At 39.8% G+C, this 27,187-nt stretch overlaps 1 protein-coding gene across 1 annotated transcript in view; it reads left to right on the forward strand.

Annotated features, from left to right (window-relative positions):
* The window catches only part of UNC79 (unc-79 subunit of NALCN channel complex), a 220,498-nt gene that overhangs the window by 62,765 nt on the left and 130,546 nt on the right, over positions 1–27,187 (forward strand). Inside the window, exons 9-14 of the mRNA XM_022576210.3 lie at positions 1,092–1,180; positions 1,799–1,839; positions 4,033–4,061; positions 8,402–8,631; positions 10,978–11,149; positions 19,062–19,292. Of these exons, the coding sequence (XP_022431918.2) occupies positions 1,092–1,180; positions 1,799–1,839; positions 4,033–4,061; positions 8,402–8,631; positions 10,978–11,149; positions 19,062–19,292 (792 nt within the window). The remainder of the gene's footprint in view (positions 1–1,091; positions 1,181–1,798; positions 1,840–4,032; positions 4,062–8,401; positions 8,632–10,977; positions 11,150–19,061; positions 19,293–27,187) is intronic.

Here is a 27,187-nt window from a genome sequence, read left to right on the forward strand (position 1 = left end):
CTACTGCCAGCATTTCGGTAACAGTTATGATTTTTAAATCTTAATAATACATTTTCCTTTTCCCAAAGAGAGATTACTGCGTTTACTGCATTAAAGAAGGAGTTACTATATGAGTAATACAGAAGCAATTTGAACAGCCACAGAACAGGATGTTTTGTTTTTTTTGTGTGTGTGTTGGGTCTTCGTTGCTGCGCATGGGCTTTCTCTAGTTGCGGTGAGCCGGGTCTACTCTTTGTTGTGGTGCGCGGGCTTCTCATTGTCGTGGCTTCTCGTTGCGGAGCATGGGCTCTAGGCACACAGGCTTCAGTAGTTGTGGCACATGGGCTCAGTAGTTGTGGCTCGTGGGCTCTACAGTGCAGGCTCAGTAGTTGTGGAGCACGGGCTTAGTTGCTCCGCAGCATGTGGGATCTTCCCGGGCCAGGGCACGAACCTGTGTCCCCTGCATTGGCAGGTGGATTCTTAACCATTGAGCCACCAGGGAAACCCACAAGATGATTTTTTATCTTTATAGAATGAGGGTGGATTTCTTTTTTTAAAATAATTAATTAATTAATTAATATTTGGCTGCGTTGGGTCTTCGTTGCTGTGCGCGGGCTTTCTCTAGTTGTGGCGAGTGGGGGCTACTCTTCGTTGCGGTGCGCAGGCTTCTCATTGCGGTGGCTTCTCTTGTTGTGGAGCAAGGGCTCTAGGTGCACAGGCTTCATTAGTTGTGGTTCAGTAGCTGCAACTCACGGGCTCTAGAGCGCAGGCTCAGTAGTTGTGGTGCACGGGCTTAGTTGCTCCGCGGCATGTGGGATCCTCCCAGACCAGGGCTTGAACTCGTGTCCTCTGCATTGGCAGGCAGATTCTTAACCACTGCACCACCAGGGAAGTCCAGAGGGTGGATTTCTTGACACTATTTGTGACTTGAATTGCCAATAACAGGAGAAATGAAAAACTCCAATGTGGGAAAACAGTTATAGGTTGAATGGGTTTTACTGAAAATATTTATTCTACTTTGCTTTCGAAAATCTATTATCGAAACATTTGTGCCCTTGATATAGGGAACGTGATAAACAGGAGAGTTCATTCTGTCTTTTCATGTGTTTCAGATGTGTATAGACCCCTCCCTGTCTGTAGCTTTGGGTGATAAACCACCCCCATTGTATCTCTGTGAAGAATGCAGCCAGAGGATTGCAGGGTAGGTATAAGCAAAGGAAATAGGGCTACAGTGAGAAGAGAAGAATAATCACTTCGACTTAAATTGGTTGTTACCTTCATTTTCCACTAGCCTCTCTGTTTTTTAAAGGTTAGTTTGTCAGATATTTAATATATATCAAACTTTCATTTGAAAAGATTTCAGCTCTGAAAAATTGCAGTATTTCTCTCCATGTGACAAGAGAAAGCAATTCCACTTAATAAAGCAGCTCCACTCTTCAAGTGACCCTGTGAAAAAGGCCGCAGAGAAAAATAAAAGAAAGCTGTGGTTTTCAAACATGACATAAAATTCATATGGGATTTCTATGCTTGTTCGTTTCACAGACTCACACTCAGCTTTGTACAAATCATGCTGTATTTTGGTTGACTTAATTAGCATCTGGAAAGTATCATTTAAAGATAACTGAATATGATGAAATGCCTATAATTTATAATTTAGATGGAATGCATTAGACATTTAAATAGTTTATTATGATAGTGCTCTTAATTACACATCCTTTATATTAAAAGCCTTTTAGCAATAGCGTGCAGCTTATAAACCTTCATGTGGAAGGGTAACATTGCAACAAAGTTCAAAAATGAATTCTGTTTTTCTTTATAGGGACCACAGTGAATGGTTGATTGACGTTCTTCTGCCGCAAGGTATGGCTTACTTCAGAAGGGATGAATAATGAGTAATCATGACTAATGGCACCGTTGATTTTTCTCCTTTTGTACTGTTTTATTTTACAAAGACAGCAACCGAAGTATTACTTTCTGTGCATATTCACTGATATGAAGCATGATATCAGTGTCTTGCTTGTAATATACCCACACATTTAATAATGAGGGAAGAGGTATCATCTCCACCACAATTAGAGGTAGGTGTTGGAATTAGGATTCTGTATGACCAAAGCTGGATTCTGCCTTAAGGGGTTTTCTGTGTATATAACAGGTGTTGCCAGTGATACGTTTGCTGTGCAAGTCAGAAAGGAAATAAGGAACATCAGTGAGAAGAGCATAAATAATGGGTCTTTCTCCTGCCATGGTTACCAGCTCTGTGTTTTTAGGGAAAATTATTTAATCGTTCTGAGAGTCAGTTTCCCCTTCAGTAAAATGGGGATAAATATATCTGACCCATCTCAGTGAAAAGACGAGATTGTAACGCTTGCAGTTTGCTAGAGTTCTGAAAGCTGTGCCTGATAAGTTGGCAGGTTGCAGACAGAGTGTTTCCCTACACATGGGGAAGCAGGTATTCCGGCCACCTAATTGCAGGATGAAATGACCAGGAAAAACACTTAGCAGAGGAAAGATGAAAAGTGGAAAAAGCTGGGGGCATACTGAGCACAGATCAGGCACCCAGGAAGAACTTGATCTATGACTTCAGAGGTAGATACTAAAAGAATTTTTATGAAAGGCCTCACTTAAAAAGAAATGTAAAAACCTCATGTTAACTAAATTCGGTTAACACTTTTTTCAAAACTTAAGGTCCTTCTTTGCCTGATGATAATTACACTCCTTCTTTGTAGTCTAACTCTTAATATTAGGTTATCTCAACCTGAAGAAATAAATTGTTTAGTGAGTGCTCTGCATCTGTAAAATGGGTCAATAATGTCAGCCTCTATATCCTTTAAAGAGACACTTAAAAATTTTATATAAGAATATCTGTAAAAAGACTTGGGCTTATATGGGTAAAGGTAACCTTTTTTCCCCCTTAAATTAGTGAACTTCCAGTGCTCCGAGGTAAAACCCATAGTCAGGTTCTAAACTATGTTTTAAATTTCAGATATGTTGCTGAATTCTGGCCATGATCTGCAGATGGTATTCATCTGTGGAAGAAAACTGATAATAACTTTGCATTATTTATCCAGAGATGTGACCCATTAACCTCAGGTTAAGATAAACTCCAAGATATCAAACTGTTAAATAACCATTAATTATACAAAATCAGTTTTAACAACTGAGTTGTTAATTTCATTGATTTGACATCCGCTAATTCATAATTTCCAGACAGAGTTTGGGAGACATTTATCTTTGATCTTTTTAATAAATTGTGACACAGGCATTTAGTCTATTTTTTGAGCACTTACTATTTCATGGGAAATGTTAACAGATTCTTGGAAAAATTATTTTCAGTTACTCTCAAGCATCAGTTTTCATGGAAATAATTGGCATGCGCACTAAAAAGAGTTTTTATCCATTTATTAAAGTCAATCCTGAAGTACTAAAGTAATTTGACAGCCTTACTCCAGCTGGCCAGTCCATGGGTTTGAAATTGCTTTCTCTTAAATAAGCCTGCAGCTGGTTTTGCACTAGTTAAGGACTGATGTAAGTTGATAGTTTGAGTCTAATTCATCCAAGTTATTAAGTTTTTTCCTGCAGTTCTGATACAGCAAATCATCTCCATGGTGAAACTCTAAGCATATCACGTCAACTCAGTGCCACAGCGTGATGGAAGGACAGTAGACAGGGAGTCCAGGGACGTTTGCTCCAGATTGGCCTGTACCATTGATGGCCCGTGTGACTCTGAAGAAGCCATGTAACCCTCAATTTTGTTCTCTGTCAAATGAGGGGGTGAGGTTAAAGTTATTTGATCTGAATTCTAAGTCATGTCTGAGAAGATTGAATTATTTCTAAGGATAGGTGAAAATATTTGCAGCCTCATTAAACATACCACAGGTAATTTTAACCTCATTAAACATAAATAGATGACAGTTTATGAGAGAAGGGAGAAGCTGTTTTGGCCAAGTCTGGAGGTTGTGTTACTAAGCTTGTTTTTTGCTCACCTTGGTGGCTGCCCTTATTTAAAACGGGCTCTCTTTCTTTGTTGATATTTTGTGTACCTTCCCCTTACAGCTGAAATATCTGCTATATGTCAGAAGAAGGTAAGAGCAAACCATCTGTGTGGTGGGGCATGATTTGCTGTGTTTGTATGTAAATTCATTCATTGACATCTGCCTCATTTCTGCACCATGGTTTCCCAGTGTGTACATGTCACTGTATTTGTGAAGGGGGAAAGGAAATAATTCAGCATGCAAGATTGCTGTGTCTGGATGGTCTCTATTTACATTTCTGCTTTTGCTTACCCATCTATGCACAGTGTTTCTGAAAAGTAATCTGAAATAAAAGCATATGTGTAGCTCTGGGATAGAAGTCTAAATACAAAAAGGTTGTGACCCTCTGGGCATCGTTACTTACATTCTTTCCATGTACCAAATACTCTCAGCACCTTATAAGACCTCCAAAAGTCTTACCCATTTATGACTTCAGGCTTAAAGTCCATTGTCTTATGATCTGCATCTGGTCTGGTCACTGATGAAACCCCTCGGGTACGAATTTTCTTGAACCAGAGACCTGTGAACTAAAAAGGCAAGTTACATACCCAACGCAAAATGCGAGACAGGGATTGGATAACAGCAATAGACCCCTGTTCAGAAAGAGGAAGGGGAAGCAGATAGCTGTTACTAGTCAATAGCAGCTCCAGCCAGGAACATGTCAACAGTTCCTCTGTCTTTAAGGAATAGCAAATATGCCTTGATTAGGATCTGATTTTGCTTCCTGGGGATAGTTTCCTAAGTCATTTCTTTCCTGGGATCTTTGCTCCACTCTTTAAGACATCTTTCCTTTATAATAAGAAATGGCCCATGTTGCAGCTGAGTAACCCTCTCAGTCTGCTTCCTGTATGTAGAAGTTGGGGTTCCATAGTCCTCTTTTCGTGTTGAACTGTGTCTGTCCCGTTTGGTCTGCTGATGGTACTTTTGCTAGTATGCCTCTCTTTAAAACTTTGTGGATTTTCAATGAATCTAATTGGGGTTCAGTGCCCTCAAAGGCACATCTATAATTCTTTTTGAGTATAGAAATGCCTTCTATACTTTGGGCATTTCAGCCCTTAACATTATTAGAAGCCCTGTTCTAGCTGAAAGGCTCAACTGGGCGTCGCCTTATATAGCTTTCTGAAGTTTTAACAAGGGATCATATAGTCATTCAGCATACTTTTGATTTCATTTTTATTCCGAGGCTATTTCCTACTTTGAGAATCTTTTACAAGCTGGAGAGACTAGGACGAGAAACAGTTTTATTTCTAAATTGGCATTTCCTGGCTCTGGTGGTATACGTAACATACTTGACACCCAGGGTGGATCATTTTTTAACACTCCCCTCCTTTATATGACAAAATTATTTTGAGTAATAAGGTTAAAATTAGCACATTTTTATTACTTATCCTTTAATAAATGTTGTGTTTTATATGAAAGTTAATTTGGAGAACTTTCCTTAAGTTCCTAATAGATCAGAATTGTTTGAGCTTGCTTTGGACAAAGTTTGTGTCTTTCAGTACTACATATTCAGTACTACATATTCCTACATTTGAATAGTAGGTTTGAGATAAACATCAAGATTGTATCAAATACAACATTGTAAATCAGCTATACTTCAGTAAAAAAATAAATTAAAAAATTGTATCAAATAAGCATCAAGAGACAGATGCTTTATTTCAATTCTGCTGTTCTGTGAGACCACTTGGAATTATTTATTTATGTTTAAAATTCAAAGCAGTGAAACAGAGTGGCTAGAGCGAACCTTTGAAAACATGCCCAGCTGAATCTGAACCTAAGGGAAATCTCTCTAATTTACTTTTGAAATGAATACATGTAGCTGAGTCCACAGGGTTTAGGACTGATTGTGGCTTGGAAATATATTATTAAAACTTAGTAGGAACCACAGCAACTGTTTAGAACTTTGACCAACCAAAGGTTATTTAGGGGCAAAGTATTTTATTGCTGATATTATTTAGAATTGACGGCACATGGGGATAAGGCAGGTTGACTTTTAGTTGATATTCCAGATACTAACATACACAGTATGTCCAGATACTACCTAAGAAATCACTCAAAATGTAGCAGCATGAAACAACAACTATTTAATTATGCTTACAGATTCTGAGGGTCAGGGATTTGGACAGGACACAGTCCACAGCCTATCTCTGCTTGATGATGTTTGGGGCCTCATCTGGGAAGACTAACTTGACTAGTTAGGGGCTGGAATTACCTAGAGACATCTAGATCATATGTTTGGGCTCTGGGATGAGGTGACTTGAAGGCTGGGCTTAGAGTAGAGACTTACACATTGCCTCTCCATGTGCCTTGACCATGGCACAGTTCTAAGAGTATCCTGATGAGGAAGCTTCTGAAGAGAGAATATTCTAAGACAGCAAGTTGGAAGCTGCATGTCCTTTTAGAATTTGCCTTGGGAGTCCTGTGAGTATCACTTCTGCCGTGCTCTCTTGGTTGAAGCAGCCACAGCCCATCCAGATTCAAGGCTCATGAAAGCATATCTGAGGAACTAAACCAAAAGAGCCTCACCCACAGCTGGACTTAATTTAGACAAGAAGACCTTGGACCTCCAGCCAGGAATTTGCATGTGGGAAGAATGTAAATAATTTGTGACCAGAAAATAGGATTGGAAATTGCAGGCCTTAAACGTTGGGACTTTATTATAGCTAATAACTACCCACTAAACCCATATCCACATCCTATTGTTTATGTAACAGTGGGAATCCCGGAGGAACAAAGACTAACTATAACTGAAAGGAAGAAATAAACACTAACAATGTACTCCGATATAACCCACCCTGCTAGTGATGTGGTTGGGTTTGGTTTGGTTTGGTTTGGAGAAGCCCCAAACCGGTAAGGATTCATGTGCTTCCAGAATGAAATTTAGTAAGTGAAAGAGAAAGAAAAGGCACAAAGCAGGAAAGACACCTCACTTGGAGAAGTCAGGGCTGACTTGGATGCTGAAGAAGACCTGGGCTTCAGATGCAGAGGAAGCACACTGTATTTTAACAAATAATTTTAAAAAACTTGTTAATAAAAGGGAAAAAAGATCATAAAAAATTTAAACTTGCTTTTATGATTTATTGACCTGGGTCCTGTTCAGAAAATGAGATTTCCCAGCACTCGTATCCAAAGGCTTGTGCTAAAATCGAAGTGGAACAAGCCTTACTTTGAGATGGTTGTTCCGATAGGCAATTCAATACATTGTCAATGTTTGGACATAGGTTTTGTACTTGCCTTTTTCCTTCTTCTGTCTCCGCACTTCGCAAGATATCTGTCATGGAAGGTTTTCAGTCTTCCTCAAGCCCTGAGTTCATAATGGCTTAGGATATTATTTCCCCTATTATATTCCATCTTTTAAAAAATTTTATTGGATTATAGTTGATTTACAATGTTGTGTTAGTTTCAGATGTACAGCAAAGTGATTCAGTTATACATATACATATATTCATTCTTTTTCAGTATGTTCCATCTTAATAAGCTCTATTGAAAGACTGAAATGCTCTCTTGACACAAGACATTGATTATGTGGTGGTGACATCTCTAAAAGGCTTGGGCACAGTTTTGTGCAGAGGTCAGGGATATTTCCTGATTGCTCCTCAAATTGCATTATGTGGGCGCTGCCTTTCTCCCCTGCTTCTTGTCAGGGCAGGTCTGATAATAAACCCCCCTGAGCTTCAGAATCTCTCTTATACTGCACCACTTTTCTCACTTCATCTGTTGACTCCTTTCCTCTAGTTGATGTCAGCCGCTGAGTCTGTGAATGGTTCTTGCTGTGTTTTGATGTTCCTGTGGTGTCCACTGACATATTCTTTAGGTCTTGATAGAAAGAGTGCCGGTGGGGATGGACAGGCCAGCTTTGGGGTCATCAGCTCGGTGCAGCACAGCTCCCTGCCTGTCCTTGAATGCACCAAGGACAGATGAGCTGCAGTGGAAATCGGCTCTTTAGGTGGTGGATAAAATAATTTTGAAAGTTTATTTTAGGGGTTAAAATTGTTTGTTTCCGACTCTGATGTGCTGTGATGCACTCTCTCTGGACCACAGTTTTAATTTTTTTTCATATTTCTGCTGAAAACTCTTGAAATGCTAACTTGAAATAATCCAGGAAGACCCCCATGCCCCATGGCTGAGGTCACTTTACAGAGGACTTTTCAACAGTTTCACTCATATTTAGAACGTTTCTACCACTCACGCTAATAGAAACCACTTCTCACCTTTATTTTTAACTATAGCTGAAATCTCACTGGTTAGAGATGACCTGCATTTTGGAAACTAGTGGCACTTCAGAAATGTGCTGCCACTTCCAGTGGCCCTTTAAGTTTCCATTTGTTCCAATTAGTAGCCAAATTTACCTCAGTGGTGACTTTTAATTGATTTCACTCTTTTTGTTCTAGAACTGCAGTTCCCACGTTAGAAGAGCTGTTGTCACCTGCTTTTCAGCAGGGTGTTGTGGTCGTCACGGAAACAGGCCTGTTCGGTACTGCAAAAGATGCCACTCAAATCATCACAGTAACGAACTGGGAGCTGCCTCGGAGACCCACCTCTATCAGACCTCCCCTCCACCCATCAACACTCGAGAATGTGGTGCCGAGGAACTTGTCTGCGCCGTGGAGGCGGTGATTAGGTAACAGCTTCATTAGAAACTTACCCTGAAAACACTGCCTTTGCTTTGAGCCACCCTGTTCACATTGAGATGTGCAAATTTATTTATTTATTTTTAAAATTATTTATTTATTTATTATTTATTTTTGGCCGCATTGGTCTTTGCTACTGCACGCGGGCTTTCTCTAGTTGCGGCGAGCAGGGGCTACTCTTCGTTGCGGTGTGCGGGCTTCTCACTGCGGTGGCTTCTCTTGTTGCGGAGCACCGGCTCTAGGCGCGTGGGCTTCAGTAGTTGTGGCACGTGGGCTCTAGAGCGCAGGCTCAGTAGTTGTGGCACACGGGCGCAGTGGCTCTGTGGCATGTAGGGATTTTCCCGGACCAGGGCTCGAACCCACGTCCCCTGCATTGGCAGGCGGATTCTTAACTAGTGCGCCACCAGGGAAGTCCGAGATGTGCAAATTTAATTCAACTTCAAGTGCCCTCAGCCAGGCAGCTCAACTTCCACAATGTTGCAATGACGATGTTTTAATTCATTCATTCAACAAATATTTTTATCTAATGCCAGTTATGTGCCAGGCATGTATCAGACACTTGGAAGACAGAAGAGAGTAAAATGTAACCTCTGCTTTCAAGTTACCCATGTAGGGACTATAAAAACAGAAGAACGAAATTGCAATCCAGTGTGGTGAGCACAATGACAACACAGAGTAGGGGGTCTTAGGGGAATGAAGTGGAGGCGCCAGTCAGAGTGAGAGGTGGGAATAAGGCTGTCCCAGACCTGACTGATAGCAGTGAAGGATGGGAGAGCTCTAGATAATTCGGTACTGGAGTAAACCAGAAGGCTGTGGAGTAAGGCAGGGGCCTGATCCTGCAGGCTTCTGGCTTTTTCTCCTTCTGTCACACACAAAAAAGGAAGCTTTAGAAGTGATAACCTCTAGATTTGTTCTCTTTTTGTATAATATTCACTGAGGCAAGATTTTTAAAAATTAAGAAAAAATATTAGAATGCAAGTTTTTTTTAGATGTTGGGGGTAGGAGTTTATTAATTAATTAATTTGTTTTTGCTGTGTTGGGTCTTCGTTTCTGTGCGAGGGCTTTCTCTAGTTGTGGCAAGCGGGGGCCCCTCTTCATCGCGGCGCGCGGGCCTCTCACTATCGCGGCCTCTCTTGTTGCGGAGCACAGGCTCCAGACGCGCAGGCTCAGTACTTGTGGCTCACGGGCCTAGTTGCTCCACGGCACGTGGGATCCTCCCAGACCAGGGCTCGAACCCGTGTCCCCCGCATTGGCAGGCAGATTCTCAACCACTGCGCCACCAGGGAAGCCCCAGAATGCAAGTTTTAAAGCGAGGGACTAAGTCTTCTGTTTCTCTTATCCCAGTGGCTGATACATGTAGAAGTGCAGTAAATGTTTGCTAAATAAAACATTACAGAAAATTTGGAAATAGGAAAAAAAATCAGCCATACTGCTCTCATCATCATCACTTTTGCACATGTTCTTCTAGGTTTATTCAAATGCATATTTTGTTTATATAACTGCAATCACAGTGTATCCACATTCTTTCTGATGTAACCTTATACCATTAGCTCTTTTCCATGTTGTGTAGTTTCCACGTTTATCCTTTTTAGTGCCTACATAATATTTATCTAGATTATTTTCCTCCACCAGTAGATATTTCAGTTTCTTCCTTCTTTTTTTTTTTTTACTGTTAAAAATAACTCTGATAACTATTTTTGTGTATAGTGCTGTTCGTATATATTTTTTCTTAGGGTAGATGACCAGAGGTGGTTGACCGGGTCAAAGGGTCTGAATATTTTAATGGTGCTTGATACATTACCAAACTGATTTTCAAAGAGTGTATGTGAATTTCATACATCACTGTATGAAACTAATAGTTTTTGCTAAACCCTTGCCAACATTGGGTATTATGTTTTTAAATTGTCATTTGCTTAGCAAGTGAGAAAGGACTCTTCGTTGCTCACTGTCGGGTCTTTGAATACTAGATATTAAATAGTTTTCCATCTGGGTACCAGTTCCTCAGTCTTTCCTTGTATTATGCATCTGATGTCCACACAGCTTCATATTAGATATAGGAGAAGCATTGACATATAGTGGGATGGTTGGTGAACTAGAAGCCAGAAGGCATCAGTTCTGCTTGATTCTAATTGTTTGGAGGAGGTAGCCTCTTTGTGTCTCAGTTTGTTCACCTTTGAAATGGGGATGGAGTAGAAAATAGTAAGGAAATTAGGCTCCTTCCCATTTAAAGGAGAGCAATGAGTGATGCTTGAGTACTCATGAAGTAATTGCTCTGAATAGGTCATAATCTCGAATGTGTTTTGGCAGTCTAACTTGAAATCTCTCCCCTTTGGCAGCTTGTTGAAAGAAGCCGAGTTCCATGCTGAGCAGCGGGAACATGAGCTCAATCGCCGGCGGCAGCTGGGCCTCTCCTCCTCCCACCATTCCCTGGATCACGCTGACTTTGACAACAAAGATGATGATAAACACGACCAGCGGCTACTCAGTCAATTTGGGATATGGTTCTTAGTAAGAAAAGAAGTTAACTCTTCTCTGCTTTCTTATGTTTCATTCCAACATTGCGCTGACGAGGAATTTCTTCTGTTCTTTTTAATGAAGTAAATAGTAAATAGTGAAAAATTAGACTTAGCATAGGGACTCTATACTCTAGGACAGTAACTGCACATTGGATTTACCTGGGAAGGCTTTTAAAAAATGCCATTGCCCAGATTCCACCCCAGACTCTTGGGAACTTTTTAAAAAGCTCCCTAGTTGATTCTAATGAATAGCCAGGTGTTGAACCTACTGTGCCAGACCCTAAACTGTTGGAAATGCACAGTTTGGCAATAAACAAGTGGGAAAGTTGCTAGGGTATATTGTGAAATATTGGATTCAATATAATTTACAGATCATTCATCCGATCGACATGAAAGTTTGCTTGAAAGTTCAGTCTCTGTGGAGCTTTTTGTGTATTTATGGCAAGTCTGCAATACAGCCAGAAAAATTATAGCCAAACCAATGCAAGGAATTTGATTGCTATTGACTGATTCAACTGCAGTATTCATTTAGGAAAGATCAAACATACAGATCCAAAGTTCCAAGCATGCTGAATTTGCCAGTTCTGCAGAAAAGCAGACTTTTGTTTTTGTCCATTGGAGACATGGGCTAAGTCTCCAAAGTGATACATCTCTTTTATGCTTTCACACATTTTTTTGGTTTTCTTTTGCTTTGTTTTGTTTTGCCAAATTGCAGTTTAATTGTTGATTTCGCATGTCTTGCTGCTAGAACTTATTATCTAATGACATACTGACTACTATGGTGAACTCCTGAAGGCAGAGATAGTGTTTTACTTATTTTTTTATATTCCTGAATGCTACTTCAGTGCTTAAAAAGAGATTATTTCAGAATGATTGAATTACTAAGTGATGAGCAGTTTTGGAAAGTCTATTTATAACATCGGGAACTGGGGGGGCTCTAATGTTTCAGAGTTATTACTGATAGGAAATTCTTGGCTACATCTGATCATTTTAGAACTGAAATATATATAGATTATTTTTTACTGAAGATATTTATGAAATTTCACTTTGTAGACTTAACTTGTTTAAAGTATCTAGTGCAGATTATGTAACAGATTTCTTATATGGGAAAAGCTTGTAGGGAGGTGCAAGCTCGAGGGGAAATTCTTACAGTCCATCTCTCTCTGTAGAGAAGAACACAGTTTCCAGGCTAAGTGGTCCTCCATCAATTTAAAAACTGCCTATTTTACCCATTCATTTTTCTGATGAGGACAGAGAAGCCCAGAGAGGCAGTTCAACTTGCCCACAGTCACTGCTAACAACCAGTAGCAGAAGGTGGTTGGGACACAGCTCTAGTCCCAAACTCTGACTGAGGGGCAGAGAGTGCCTGATTCAGCTTCTTCTGAAGGCCAGTCTTGGACTTCTTAACATACAATTCCTAATAGCCAGAAGGAAAGTGTACATTTAAAACTTTGGACAGATCAGAACCAAGACGGTGGAGTAGAAGGACGTGCTCTCGCTCCCTCTTGCGAGAACACCAGAATCACAACCAGCTGCTGGACAGTCATTGAGAGGAAGACACTGGAACTCACCAAAAAAGATACCCACATCCAAAGACAAAGGAGAAGCCACAATGAGACGGTAGGAGGGGCGCAATCACAGTAAAATCAAATCCCATTACTGCTGGGTGGGTGACTCACAGACTGGAGAACACTTATACCACAGAAGTCCACCCACTGGAGTGAAGGTTCTGAGCTCCACGTCAGGCTTCCCAACCTGGGGGTCCAGCAACAGAAGGAGGAATTCCTAGAGAATCAGACTTTGAAGGCTAGTGGGATTTGATTGCAGGACTTGAACAGGACTGGGGGAAACAGAGACTCCACTCTTGGAGGGCACACACAAAGTAGTGTGCACATCAGGACCCGGGGGGGAGGAGCAGTGACCCCACAGGAGACTGAACCAGACCTACCTGCTACTGTTGGAGGGTCTCCTGCAGAGGCAGGGGGTGGCTGTGGCTCACCATGGGGACAAGGACACTGGCAGCAGAAGTTCCGGTAAGTACTCCTTGGCGTGAGCCCTCCCAGAGTCTGCCATTAACCCCACCAAAGAGCCCAGGTAGACTCCAGTGTTGGGTTGCCTCAGGCCAAACAACCAACAGGGAGGGTACCCAGCCCCACCCATCAGCAGTCAAATGGATTAAAGTTTTACTGAGCTCTGTCCAACAGAGCAACGGTCAGCTCTACTCACCACCAGTGCCTCGCATCAGGAAACTTTCACAAGCCTCTTAGATAGCCTCATCCACCAGAGGGCAGACAGCAGAAGCAAGAGGAACTACAATCCTGCAGCCTGTGGAACAAAAACCACATTCACAGAAAGATAGACAAGATGCAAAGGCAGAGGGCTATGTACCAGATGAAGGACCAAGATAAAACCCCAGAAAAACAACTAAATGAAGTGGAGATAGGCAACCTTCCAGAAAAAGAATTCAGAATAATGATAGTGAAGATGATCCAGGACCTCGGAAAAACAATGGAGGCAAAGATCGAGAAGATGCAAGAAATGTTTAACAGAGACCTAGAAGAATTAAAGAACAAACAAACAGAGATGAACAATACAATAACTGAAATGAAAACTACAGTAGACGGAATCAATAGCAGAATAACTGAGGCAGAAGAACGGATAAGTGACCTGGAAGACAGAATGGTGGAATTCACTGCTGTGGAACAGAATAAAGAAAAAAGAATGAAAAGAAATGAAGACAACCTAAGAGACCTCTGGGACAACATTCAACGCAACAACATTCGCATTATAGGGGTCCCAGAAGGAGAAGAGAGAGAGAAAGGACCCGAGGAAATATTTGAAGAGAAAATATTTGAAGAAGAAAATACTTGAAGAAAACTTCCCAAACATGGGAAAGGAAATAGCCACCCAAGTCCACGAAGCACAGAGAGTCCCACACAGGATAAACCCAAGGAGAAACATGTGGAGACACATAGTAATCAAACGGACAAAAATTAAAGACAAAGAAAAATTATTGAAAGCAGCAAGGGAAAAATGAAAAATAACATACAAGGGAACTCCCATAAGGTTAACAGCTGATTTCTCAGCAGAAACTCTACAAGCCAGAAGGGAGTGGCATGATACACTTAAAGTGTTGAAAGGGAAGAACCTACAGCCAAGATTACTCTACCGGGCAAGGATCTCATTCAGATTCAATGGAGAAATCAAAAGCTTTACAGACAAGCAAAAGCTAAGGGAATTCAGCACCACAAAACCAGCTCTACAACAAATGCTAAAGGAGCTTCTCTAAGTGGGAAACACAAGAGAAGAAAAGGACCTACAAAAACAAACCCAAAACAATTAAGAAAATGGTCATAGGAACATACGTATCGATAATTACCTTAAATTTGAATGGATTAAATGCCCCAACCAAAGGACACAGGCTTGCTGAATGGATACAAAAATAATACCCATATATATGCTGTCTACAAGAGACCCACTTCAGACCTAGGGACACATACAGACTGAAAGTGAGGGGATGGAAAAAGATATTCCATGCAAATGGAAACCAAAAGAAAGCTGGAGCAGCAATACTCATATCAGATAAAATAGACTTTAAAATAAAGAATGTTACAAGAGACAAGGAAGGACACTACATAATGATCAAGGGATCAATCCAAGGAGAAGATATAACAATTATAAATATATATGCACCCAACATAGGAGCACCTCAATACATAAGGCAACTGCTAACAGCGATAACACAGGAAATCGACAGTAACACAATAATAGTGGGGGACTTTAACACCTCACTTACACCAATGGACAGATCATCCAAAATGAAAATAAATAAGGAAACAGAAGCTTTAAATGACACAATAGACCAGATAGATTTAATTGACATTTATAGGACATTCCATCCAAAAACAGCAGATTACACTTTCTTCTCAAGTGCTCATGGAACATTCTCCAAGATAGATCCCATCTTGGGTCACAAATCAAGCCTCAGTAAATTTAAGAAAATTGAAATCATATCAAGCATCTTTTCTGACTACAACGCTATGAGATTAGAAATGAGTTACAGGAAAAAAAAGTAAAAAGCACAAACACATGGAGGCTAAACAGTACATTACTAAATAACCAAGAGATCACTGAAGAAATCAAAGAGGAAATCAAAAAATACCTAGAGACAGATGACAAAGAAAACACGATGATCCAAAACCGACGGGATGTGGCAAAAGCAGTTCTAAGAGGGAAGTATATAGCTATACCAGCCTACCTCAGGAAACAAGAAAAATCTCAAATAAACAATCTAATGTTACACCTAAAGGTACTAGAGAAAGAAGAACAAACAAAACCCAAAGTTAGCAGAAGGAAAGAAATCATAAAGATCAGAGTGGAAATAAATGAAATAGAAACAAAGATAACAATAGCAAAGATCAATAAAACTAAAAGCGGGTTCTTTGAGAAGATAAACAAAATTGATAAACCATTAGCCAGACTCATCAAGAAAACGAGGGAGAGGACTCATAGCAATATAATTAGAAATGAAAAAGGAAAGTTACAACAGACACTGCAGAAATACGAAGCATCCTAAGAGACAACTACAAGCAACTGTATGCCAATAAAATGGACAACCTGGAAGAAATGGACAAATTCTTAGAAAGGTATAACCTTCCAAGACTGAACCAGGAAGAAATAGAAAATATGAACAGACCAATCACAAGTAATGAAATTGAAACTGTGATTAAAAATCTTCCAACAAACAAAAGTCCAGGACCAGATGGGTTCACAGGTGAATTCTATCAAACATTTAGAGAAGAGCTAACACCCATCCATCCTTCTCAAACTCTTGCAAAAAATTGCGGAGGAAGGAACACTCCCAAACTCACTCTATGAGGCCACCATCACCCTGATATCAAAACCACACAAAGATACTCAAAAACAGAAAATTACAGACCAATATCACTGATGAATATAGATGCAAAAATCCTCAACAAAATACTAGCAAACAGAATCCAGCAACACATTAAAAGGATCACACACCATGATCAAGTGGGATTTATCCCAGGGATGCAAGGATTCTTCAATATACGCAAATCAATCAATGTGATAAACCATATTAACAAATTGAAGAATAAAAACCATATGATCATCTCAATAGATGCAGAAAAAGCTTTTGACAAAATTCAACACCCGTTTATGATAAAAACTCTCCAGAAAGTGGGCATAGAGGGAACCTACCTCACCATAATAAAGGCCGTATACAACAAACCCACAGCGAACATCATTCTCAATGGTGAAAAACTGAAAGCATTTCCTCTATGATCAGGAACAAGAAAAGGGTGTCCACTCTCACCACTATTATTCAACATAGTTTTGAAGTCCTAGCCATGGCAATCAGAGAAGAAAAAGAAATAAAAGGAATACAAATTGGAAAAGAAGAAGTAAAACTGTCACGGTTTGCAGAAGACATGATACTATACGTAGAGAACCCTAAAGATGCCACCAGGAAAGTACTAGAGCTAATCAATGAATTTGGTAAAGTTGCAGGATACAAAATCAATGCACAGAAATCTCTTGCATTCCTATACACGAATGATGAAAAATCTGAAAGAGAAATTAAGGCAACACTCCCATTTACCACTGCAACAACAACAAAAAAATACCTAGGAATAAACCTACCTAGGGAGCAAAAAGACCTGTATGCAGAAAGCTATAAGACACTGATGAAAGAAATTAAAGATGATACCAACAGATGGAGAGATATACCATGTTCTTGGATTGGAAGAATCAATATTGTGAAAATGACTCTACTACCCAAAGCAATCTACAGATTCAATGCAATCCCTATCAAATTACCAATGGCATTTTTTATGGAACTAGAACCAAAAATCTTAAAATTTGTATGGAGACACAATAGACCCCGAATAGCCAAAGCAGTCCTGAGGGAAAAAAACAGAGCTGGAGGAATCAGACTCCCTGACTTCAGACTACACTACAAAGCTACAGTAATCAAGACAGTATGGTACTGGCACAAAAACAAAAATATAGATCAATGGAACAGGATAGAAAGCCCAGAGATAAACCCACACACATATGGTCACCTTATTTTTGATAAAGGAGGCAAGAATATACAATGGAGAAAAGACAGCCTCTTCAATACATGGTGCTGGGAAAACTGGACAGCTACATGTAAAAGAATGAAATTAGAACACTCCCTAACACCATACACAAAAATAAACTCAAAATGGATTAGAGACCTAAATGTAAGACCGGACACTATAAAACTCTTAGAGGAAAACATAGGAAGAACACTCTTTGACATAAATCACAGCAACATCTTTTTTGATCCACCTCCTAGAGTAATGGAAATAAAAACAAAAATAAACAAATGGGACCTAATGAAACTTGAAAGCTTTTGCACAGCAAAGGAAACCATAAACAAGACAAAAAGAAAACCCTTAGAATGGGAGAATATATTTGCAAACGAATCAACGGACAAAGGATTAATCTCCAAAATATATAAACAGCTTATGCAGCTCAATATTAATAAAACAAACAACCCAATCCAAAAATGGACAGAAGACCTAAATAGACATTTCTCCAAAGAAGACATACAGATGCTGAAGAAGCACATGAAAAGCTGCTTAACATCACTAATTATTAGAGAAGTGCAAATCAAAACTACAATGAGGTATCACCTCACACCAGTTAGAATGGGCATCATCAGAAAATCTACAAACAAAAAATGCTGGAGATGGTGTGGAGAAAAGGGAACCCTCTTGCACTGTTGGTGGGAATGTAAATTGATGCAGCTACTATGGAGAACAGTATGGAGGTTCCTTAAAAAACTAAAAATAGAACTACCATACGACCCAGCAATCCCACTACTGGGCATATACCCTGAGAAAACCATAATTCAAAAAGACACATGCACCCCAATGTTCATTGCAGCACTCTTTACAATAGCCAGGTCATGGAAGCAACCTAAATGCCCATTGACAGACGAATGGATAAAGATTATGTGGTACATATATACAATGGTATATTATTCAGCCATAAAAAGGAACAATATTAGGTCATTTGTTGAGACGTGGATGGATCTAGAGACTGTCATACAGAGTGAAGTAAGTCAGAAAGAGAAAAACAAATATCATATATTAACACATATATGTGGAACCTAGAAAAATGGTACAGATGAACCGGTTTGCAGGGTGGAAATAGAGACACGATGTAGAGAACAAATATATGGACACCAAGGGGGGAAAGTGGTGGGGGTGGTGGTGTGATGAATTGGGAGATTGAGATTGACATGTATACACTGATGTGTATAAAATGGATGACTAATAAGAATCTGGTGTATAAAAAAATAAATAAAATAAAATTCAAAAAAACCCAAAAAACAGAAAACAAAAAACAAACAAACAAAAAAAAACTTTGGTCCAAAAGATAGAGATACAATTGCTATAAAGACTTGTTTCCCTGGCCAAATATTGACAAGTTGTACATTAAAAAACGAAACAAAACAAAAACAAAACCAAAACCCAGAAAAGGCCTCTACCTCTTGTTAAGTGAATAAGCTGCAGCGGATGTCAAGAAGAGAAGGACAAGGTAAAGCAGTTACCCTACAGTGGTATTATGTCACTCCTGTCCAGGGGGGGGAGATTTCAATTACTCCTAAATGTAGTTTTAATAAGAATTTAAACAAATCATATTTCAGTAATTCTTAAAGTGGTTCAGAAATTTAAAGAAATAAATGGGCATTCAAAGGGCTCAAAGAACAACAACAAAAAAACCCCGAAAAAACCTCTGCCTATTTCAAATGGATTATACGGGGCATCTTTCTTTTGTTTTCGTCTTTTACCAAACATGTAATAATTATGTAAGGAGGCTGAAGGAGAGTCTGATCTCCCTATTTCCAGGTGAGCCTCTGCACGCCCAGTGAGAACACCCCTACGGAAAGCTTGGCCAGGCTGGTGGCCATGGTGTTTCAGTGGTTTCACTCCACAGCCTATATGATGGATGATGAAGTTGGAAGTTTAGTGGAAAAGCTGAAGCCTCAGTTTGTCACCAAGTGGTTGAAGACAGTATGTGATGTTCGCTTTGATGTCATGGTCATGTGCCTTCTTCCCAAACCAATGGAATTTGCCAGGGTAAGTGGAGGCTGTCGATGAAAAAAAGCATAGTCAATAATCGATCTAAGAAAGAAATGGAAAATGTTATTTGAGCCAACCTGAGGATTATAACCCAGGAAAGAGTCTTTCAGAAAGTTCTGAGGACTGTTCCGCCCATTAGAGGTCAAAGCCCAGGTATATAAAATTTTGAGACAGAGGGTTTTACATCAAATGATGTATTATTGACAGTTTACAGAATCCAGATCTACACATACAAAGCACGTAGTGGGTCATGGGTCATCATGGCCCTTTACAAGATCAAGAAGGGAAGTTATCTTCTAAGGAATTGTGACCCTTGATGAGGTTAAGAAGGAATGTTATCTCCTAAGGAAGTCTGGTTAATGCAGTTGCACAACACACACTAAAGGGGATGGAGGAGGCCCAAATGGGCAGAGAAAAATTTTTTTTTTTTTTTTTTTTGCGGTACACGGGCCTCTCACTGTTGTGGCCTCTGCCATTGCGGAGCACAGGCTCCAGACGCGCAGGCTCAGCGGCCATGGCTCACGGGCCCAGCCGCTCCACGGCATGTGGGATCCTCCCGGACCGGGGAACAAACCCATGTCCCCTGCATCGGCAGGCGGACTCTCAACCACTGCGCCACCAGGGAAGCCCAGAGAAAAATTTTATGTTTAAAATTTTCTTGTCTTGCTATAAAATATGAATTGTTTTCATCAAGGCCTACAGCTTGGACCTTGTTGGAGAGGAGGACTTCGGGAGAAGCACTATTGTTACAGAAACACTGGGTTTGCCTCTTGGTGGGTGTCGAGCCAAAAGACACAACCAAGGCAGAGAGCTGGAGGAGGAGGGATTTATTACTTGCAGCACGTGAGGAGAGCACCAGGGATCTTTCCCAAAGTAGTGTCTCTCCGAACAGCAAAATTGGGGAAGTTTTAAGCTAAGGGTACGTGCATATTCATGAAGGGGCTTGAGCAGAGAAGTCAGCATAGAATTGGGGCAAAGATGGACAGAGTCCAGACTTTAGTGGATAGAAGTCAGGGGGTCAGAAAAGGTCAACATCATCATTCCTTAGGTTCCGACCAGTCTGGGGTCTCAGCATGTAGTCACCATCCTCTATCTGGTAGGGTGTGTGTGGGGGGGGAGGGGCTTAGTTCCTGCAGAGCTCAAAAATATGTATCAGATTGTGACGTATATTCTTGAGGAGGAACTAGGACTCTGCTTTATTGCTGAACTATTGTTTCTTGACTGCTTTTCCTTTGTTCCTGCCCTTAAAATCGTTAATTACTGAGACCTGTTCAAGGGCAAGCATTGTGGCCAGGCTTAGATCACAAAATGGCTTAGGTGAAATGGCTTCTTTTCTGTCAAGAAAGCCATGCTTTCTTGGGGACACCCTACCCTTTCTCTGGGGTTCTCTTTCTCTGGGGACACCCTACCCTATCTGCTTACACTACCTTAGCCGCTAGAGTATTATCAGTGACTGTAGAAGAGGGACGTCTCTCTTTAACTTAGTCTTTTATTTATTTATATTAATTTTTGTTATAGCTAAGTGAGTTTAGTAACTACATTTTAAGTGATGTGCCGCTTTGATGATAGTTTGTGATGGGGAAGAATGGCAAGATGAATGTGCAAAGTATCTTTAAGAAATTTAAGGAAATATTCTTTCCTGATATCGCTGAATATTTTTATTAAGAAACAGGAAAAAATAAAAAAGCCTTTCCATGAGGTGGCAAGAGCTCAGTCCTTTTCTGGTTTACAGCCTGTGGAAAGGCTAACATTTGACTAGGGGCAATTTCTGTGGTTTCACATATATTTCTAGAGATGAATGGTCCCTGCCCTCCCATCCGGAATGCCCAAAAGATTTAGGAACTGCCACAATGCTCCTTTTCCTCTGGCTTATAGGACAAATTTCTCTGTGCTTATCCTCTTGCTTCTGCCAAGGTGGATCACAGGCTTCAGATATACAGCTGGTAAGACATCATATTTCTTGAATACAATATGATTTGTGTCTAACCCAGCAAGATGGATATCTAGAATCAGTTTCTGGCAGCAATATATGAAATTTTTTTCAAGGTATTTTCTAAGTTTTAATTTTTTGTGTGATTTTTGGGTTTACTTTCAGTGAAGTCTTGAGGCAGTTTTCAGTTTATTTTATTTATTTATTTATGTATTTATTCATTTATGGCTGCATTGGGTCTTCATTGGTGCGCGTGGGCTTTCTCTAGTTGCAGTGAGCAGGGCCTCGTCGTTGAAGTGCGCGGCTTCTCATTGCGGTGGCTTCTCTTGTTTCGGAGCACGGGCTCTAGGCGCGTGGGCTTCAGTAGTTGTGGCACGCAGGCTCCGTAGTTGTGGCGCACAGGCTTAGTTGCTCCGAGGCATGTGGGATCTTCCCGGACCAGGGCTCAAACCCATGTCCCCTGCATTGGCAGGCGGATTGTTAACTACTGCGCCACCAGGGAAGTCCCAGTTTTCAGTTTAAATAAGATATTTAAGGATAAAACAGAACACAGACCTTCTAGAGAGTAGGTTTTATTAGATTTCCAGGACTCAGAGCGTTCTTTGCATTTACCAAGATACACTTCTTTCTTCTTTGGTGCCACCTACTGACTCATATATAAAATTAGATTTTTGCATGATGGAAATGTGCAAAGAATGCCATTTCCTGGCATTCTTTGACTGTGTTGATATGTTTTCTATTATTGTTCCTTTTGGAATAGTAAAGGACTGGTGTGATCTGATTCTGAAAGATAAGAAGAAGCGATTATGTTGGGAGGAAAACTATTCCTCTTATAGCTTGGGTTCAGTGGTTGCGAGCCTGCATATTAATTGATAAGAGACATATTAACAAGAGAAGAGACAAAATTTATTAATATTTATGCACAGGAGTACTCTTCATTGATGGGTAATTTCTTTAATAACCAGAGATAAAAGGTTTATATACCAGACTTCCGGGGGGTGGGGGTGGGAGGAGGCATTTTGGAGGAGGCTTGAATGGGAAGATATGGAAAGTTCTTTTGGGCATTTTGATGCCAATGGAAATGGGCAGCCTGTCTCCAAAGCAGCTGAATTCACAGGAAACTTCCTTTGAAGGGGGTTAATGGCAGCCATATTTTTCTGGAGGCTCTGCTTTAGTCAGGTAAGGGAAGTTCAGATAAGGTTCCTCTCTACATCTTCTTTAGCTCAAATGTTTTCACTTTTTTTTTTAATCTTCACTTTATAAAGGTAAAAAATAATCTTTATACCAACTCTAGGGGTCTGAGTGGGTCCCCACATTTCTCCTATCTGTAACTTCCCTAGAAGTTTCACACAAAAAGGAATCTAGGTTGATTGACTTGGAAAGAAGATTTGAGTTAGGAAATGCTAGGTAAGAGATCTGAAAAGGAGGAAAAGAGCATAAATTAGAACAAGGAAATGAAAAGAAAACAAAGATTAGTGGTTAGAGTAGACAATAAACCTAGTTTCTGAGTCCGAAGGGCAGCCAGTCAAGAAGATTTCTAGATGTTGGGCTTGAAGCATCTTTAGGTGATGAATGAGACCATCAGCGTCATGGTCATGGTTATTTCCTAGAGCAGAGCATGGAAGATGAGGATGTTTGGTGAACTTCCTCAGTGGCCTAAACTGTTGCAGCAATAAGTCCTTTGAAGTTTATGTCAAGTTGTCCTGCTTCAGCTTACAGGACTTTGGGACAAGACAACCTAGAGTCTCAATAAGGAACTGGGCAGTCAGGTTCTATAGTTCTTAGTGACACCAAGTGAAGAGGGTAGTAGAAAAATTGGAAACATTAATTGCTGAAAATGTGCAAGACAGAAGGATCCAGTTTATAAAGAGGTTAAAAATAGCGCAAAGACAATGAACAGGACTAGAATCTGATAATCCACAGGATGGGTTATAGTTTTCTGTTGAAACATAAAATTTCTCTCTCAATTACCACCATTTTGATCAAAGAAAAACAAAGTAAGATGATTCTTGTTCACAACATAAGTCTAGTCTCATTAAATTTGGCCTGATTATTTGCATAAGTGCAGCAAAAATGGTATTTGACCACATGGGCTTTTAAAAATTTGCTTTGCTGGAAGTTTTTTAAAGAATCTCAGATTGGACTTTTATTGATTTATTTTTTTAAAGATTTTTTTTGATGTGGACCATTTTTTAAAGTCTTTATTGAATTCATTACAAGACTGCTTCTGTTTTATGTTTTGGTTTTTTGGCCACGAGGCATGTGGGATCTTAGCTCCCCAACCAGGGATGAAACCTGCACCCCCTGCATTGGAAGGTGAAGTCTTAACCCCTGGACTGCCAGGAAGGTCGCTCAGATTGGACTTTTAAAAGCCTCTCCACGCTCGGAAGCCAATCTGTCATCATACTTATCTTCAGTACCTATAGATTTGGGTGAATTTCTCTTCTTGAGGTCCCCAAAATACTGTTTCCTGGGCCTGTCAAGAAGTGACTTTTCTTATTTGCCTGTAGGCTGGGAACATCATAAGTCAGGTATCAGGCTGGTTTTTTCCAAGAGGGCTTTATAAGCATTGGTTCCATGATGTCAACCTTAGTTCCTTAAAGCTGTCTGGTCATATTTGATTCTATGCATATCTTTCTCAAGTATGACATTTCAGTCAAAGCCTTGATAATATAACCAATTTTTCCAATTATGTCTTGTTACAAGGAGAACAGATTCTTACTGAACTTGTGTAAATAGCTATATTGCCATATAAATAAGAGTATTGTAAGAGTTTCTGAATTCTGGGAGGTTCAGGTAGGGAGAAAAAGAAATGTTTTCCTTTTGTTTACAAAGGTATAATCTACTAAATAGTCATGAGTTATAGATAGCTTAAGAGAAATCTTATACCCAGAAAACAGAATATTAATGAACCAGCAGTAAAAAACACATAAAAATTATCATCTTCCTTCAGCAGTTCACTCAGTCCCATGTAATTAATTATTTGTTCTGCTTGGTCTTGGGTTAGCAGTTTTATGAACCCATTGGCTTCTGCACTAGAGTTCTGGAATCTTTACTCAGTCCAGTGGCACGGTCTCAAAGTAACTTGAGCAATTCCATCAGAAGTCTATACCCCAGATTACCTGTTATAGTCCTTGCCACGGTCTCAGAGACAGTCCTTTTTGCTAAAGATGAAGCATTCTGGATAGTAGCCGATTGCAAGAGCTTTCTGGAAAACACTGGAATAAAACGATAACTGTGAATGATAAAGGCTTAAAATGGCTGTATTAAAGATCTGATGAGAGCAACTGGAATTATGATGATAAAGTTATGCCATTATTGTATACTATCAGGCAAAATAGCATAAGAATATAATAGTGAGCAAAAAAGGCGTTGACAGATTTTTAGAAATTACATCTAATTCCTGGAATATTTATGTTAAAAACATTTACCTATACAGATATAAGCTAGGGAAGGTTAAGAGTCTCTTCTTATTTGACCATGATTTTCATGCAGTTCAACATATTAAATAGACCTAATTAGCTTAACATCTCTTTTTACTAGGAGAGAACAAATCCTTTGAGGTTTTCCAGAGGCCCTCTCAGAAGTCTCAAAGTCAATTTGAGATCAGGATTTTATTTAGGATTTGATTTTGGTATATGTACTGCCGAAGCGAGCATAAGGATTTGATCTGGGGAAGCAAAATATCAAAAGTTGTCAAAGTGTCAAAAGGTTTGGACACTTAATTAACCAGGATGACAGGTCACTATGAAATGATACTTAGTTATCCATTTAACCAAAATGGCAATACAGATATCAAAAGTAAATATGGGATCTAACATAATTTAAAATTGAGAAGACTCGGTTCTTTTAAATAATTGAGGACATGATGAAGACATGTTCCCCCCCTCCCCACACACAGTTCCTTTACAACTTCATATTTTCATTCAGGTTTTTGTCCTTCACTTTCCTCTTTCTCATCTGAAAGCCTTCACACAACCTCTAAACCACTATTGATATCTTAGGACAGAATTACAATCTTTTCCCTTGACAAGAACACCCCTCATTCCTTGAATATTTTGCATAAAGAGGTTTTTTCCTTCGTCCTTATTATTTCTAGAAGTTTCATTTATATATTGATTATAATTTTCAACACTTAATAACCTCTATTTTTCCACGAAGACCAGGAAGTAAACAATTGTGAATTGCTTGTCACATACCAGCATTTTGTAGCATACTAGCAAATTTTATGATTATACCATCTCATAACTTCTGGAGGATATGCTTCTTCATAGTATAATTTCTCAGAGTGGCAAAATGAACACATTTATTAACAGATCCAAACAGCTTTAGCTCTCTGTAAAAATAAGAAGCCAAAAGTAGATAAAATTAAACTTATATTCAGTAGTTAATGTTTTGGTGTTTTATCTTATTTAGAAATGATCTAGATATTCAATGAATATCTATTATTTAACTCAATATAAATTTAGTTTCAGGTTACCAAAAAGATTTTGGAACCTACTTCTAAGAAGACATATTATAACACACAATTACTGTTGAAATAAAGTTTTTCATAATAATAATTTAATTTGATTAAAATGGAATCTATAAATTTTATAATCTTAAACCTCTAGTAAATATAATATTAGCCCATTTGGCTAGTAAACCCACGTCAAATAAAAATGTATGCTCATATGATACTCAGTGCTGATAACTCAGAAGATGCAGCTGTTTTTATTAAACCAACAGTATTAAAATAGTCTTATTTATCAAAGATTTACACAAATTGTTACTGAACTCAGATTTGGCTGCTCACTTCTCAAAAGCCAATACTTGAGAGGCAAGTATTTGTAGAAAGGAAAGTTGCTTTAATTAGAAAAGCCAGCAATCTGAAGAGGTGAACTCATGTCCCAAGACCAAGTTGGAAGATTGTGCTCAGCCATGACAGTTTTTTGTTTTTTTTTTTTTTGCGGTACGCGGGCCTCTCACTATTGTGGCCTCTCCCGCGCAGCCATGACAGTTTTTCTGTTTTGTTTTTTTTTTTTGCGGTACACGGGCCTCTCACTATTGTGGCCTCTCCCGTTGCGGAGCACAGGCTCCGGACGCGCAGGCCCAGCGGCCATGGCTCACGGGCCCAGCCGCTCCGCGGCATGTGGGATCTTCCCAGACCGGGGCACAAACCCGCGTCCCCTGCATCGACAGGCGGACTCTCAACCACTGCACCACCAGGGAAGCCCCATGACAATTTTTAAGAGGAAAAAGGGGAAAGAATCTCAGTGAATCATTGAGGCAGGAAGTTGGGTTCTGCATCATTCCCCGTTGGGTGCAGACTGGCTGACTCTTTCTTCAGATGTTATATTGCCTGCGTGATCTGCCTGCAGGATTGCTAAGGGGGCTGCTGGGGGTAGAGAGCTAGTTATTCTTTAACTCCTTAGTTCTTCATTCTTGCTTCTTTTAATCCAGGAAAAGAATCCACAGGTTAGGCAAGGCATGGTGTGCACTCAGGAGAGCATAAGTCAGGAGTTAGGTTAAATTGTCTAGTGATCTCGTTCCTATAAGGTTTGAGGGGAACAGAAATAGGCAAACAGGAAAGGGGCAAAAGAGCTGCTTACAAATCCCCACTTTTCAGACATCATTCCATTTCTGTGGGATTAGGGGTGAAGGTCTGTTCTCTGTAACTTCTTCATGCTGACATAGGGCACTGTATTCTCAGAGTGAAAGATGTCGACATGGGTCTGTAGCATTTCTTTGCTGACAATTTTAGTTGTCCACTTATATATATGGGCAGAGCAAGCTACAATTATTTTGATGCCCACAAAGATATAGATTATTATGAGCAATAATGTTAATCCCATTCTTTTGAGGCCAGTTCTTAGAAATGTGCTAGCCATAGATTCAGTACTGCTCAAGTGGAGCACCTTATGTCATGGCTACAGTCTGGTCATCATGCAGTCAGCTTTTCCCCTCTGGTGGCAGTTAGAGC

Source organism: Delphinapterus leucas, chromosome 2 (genome assembly GCF_059928025.1).
Source record: "Delphinapterus leucas isolate spDelLeu-1000000601 "Yukka" chromosome 2, BTC_Dleu_Yukka2, whole genome shotgun sequence".
NCBI classification, from domain to species: domain Eukaryota; kingdom Metazoa; phylum Chordata; class Mammalia; order Artiodactyla; family Monodontidae; genus Delphinapterus; species Delphinapterus leucas.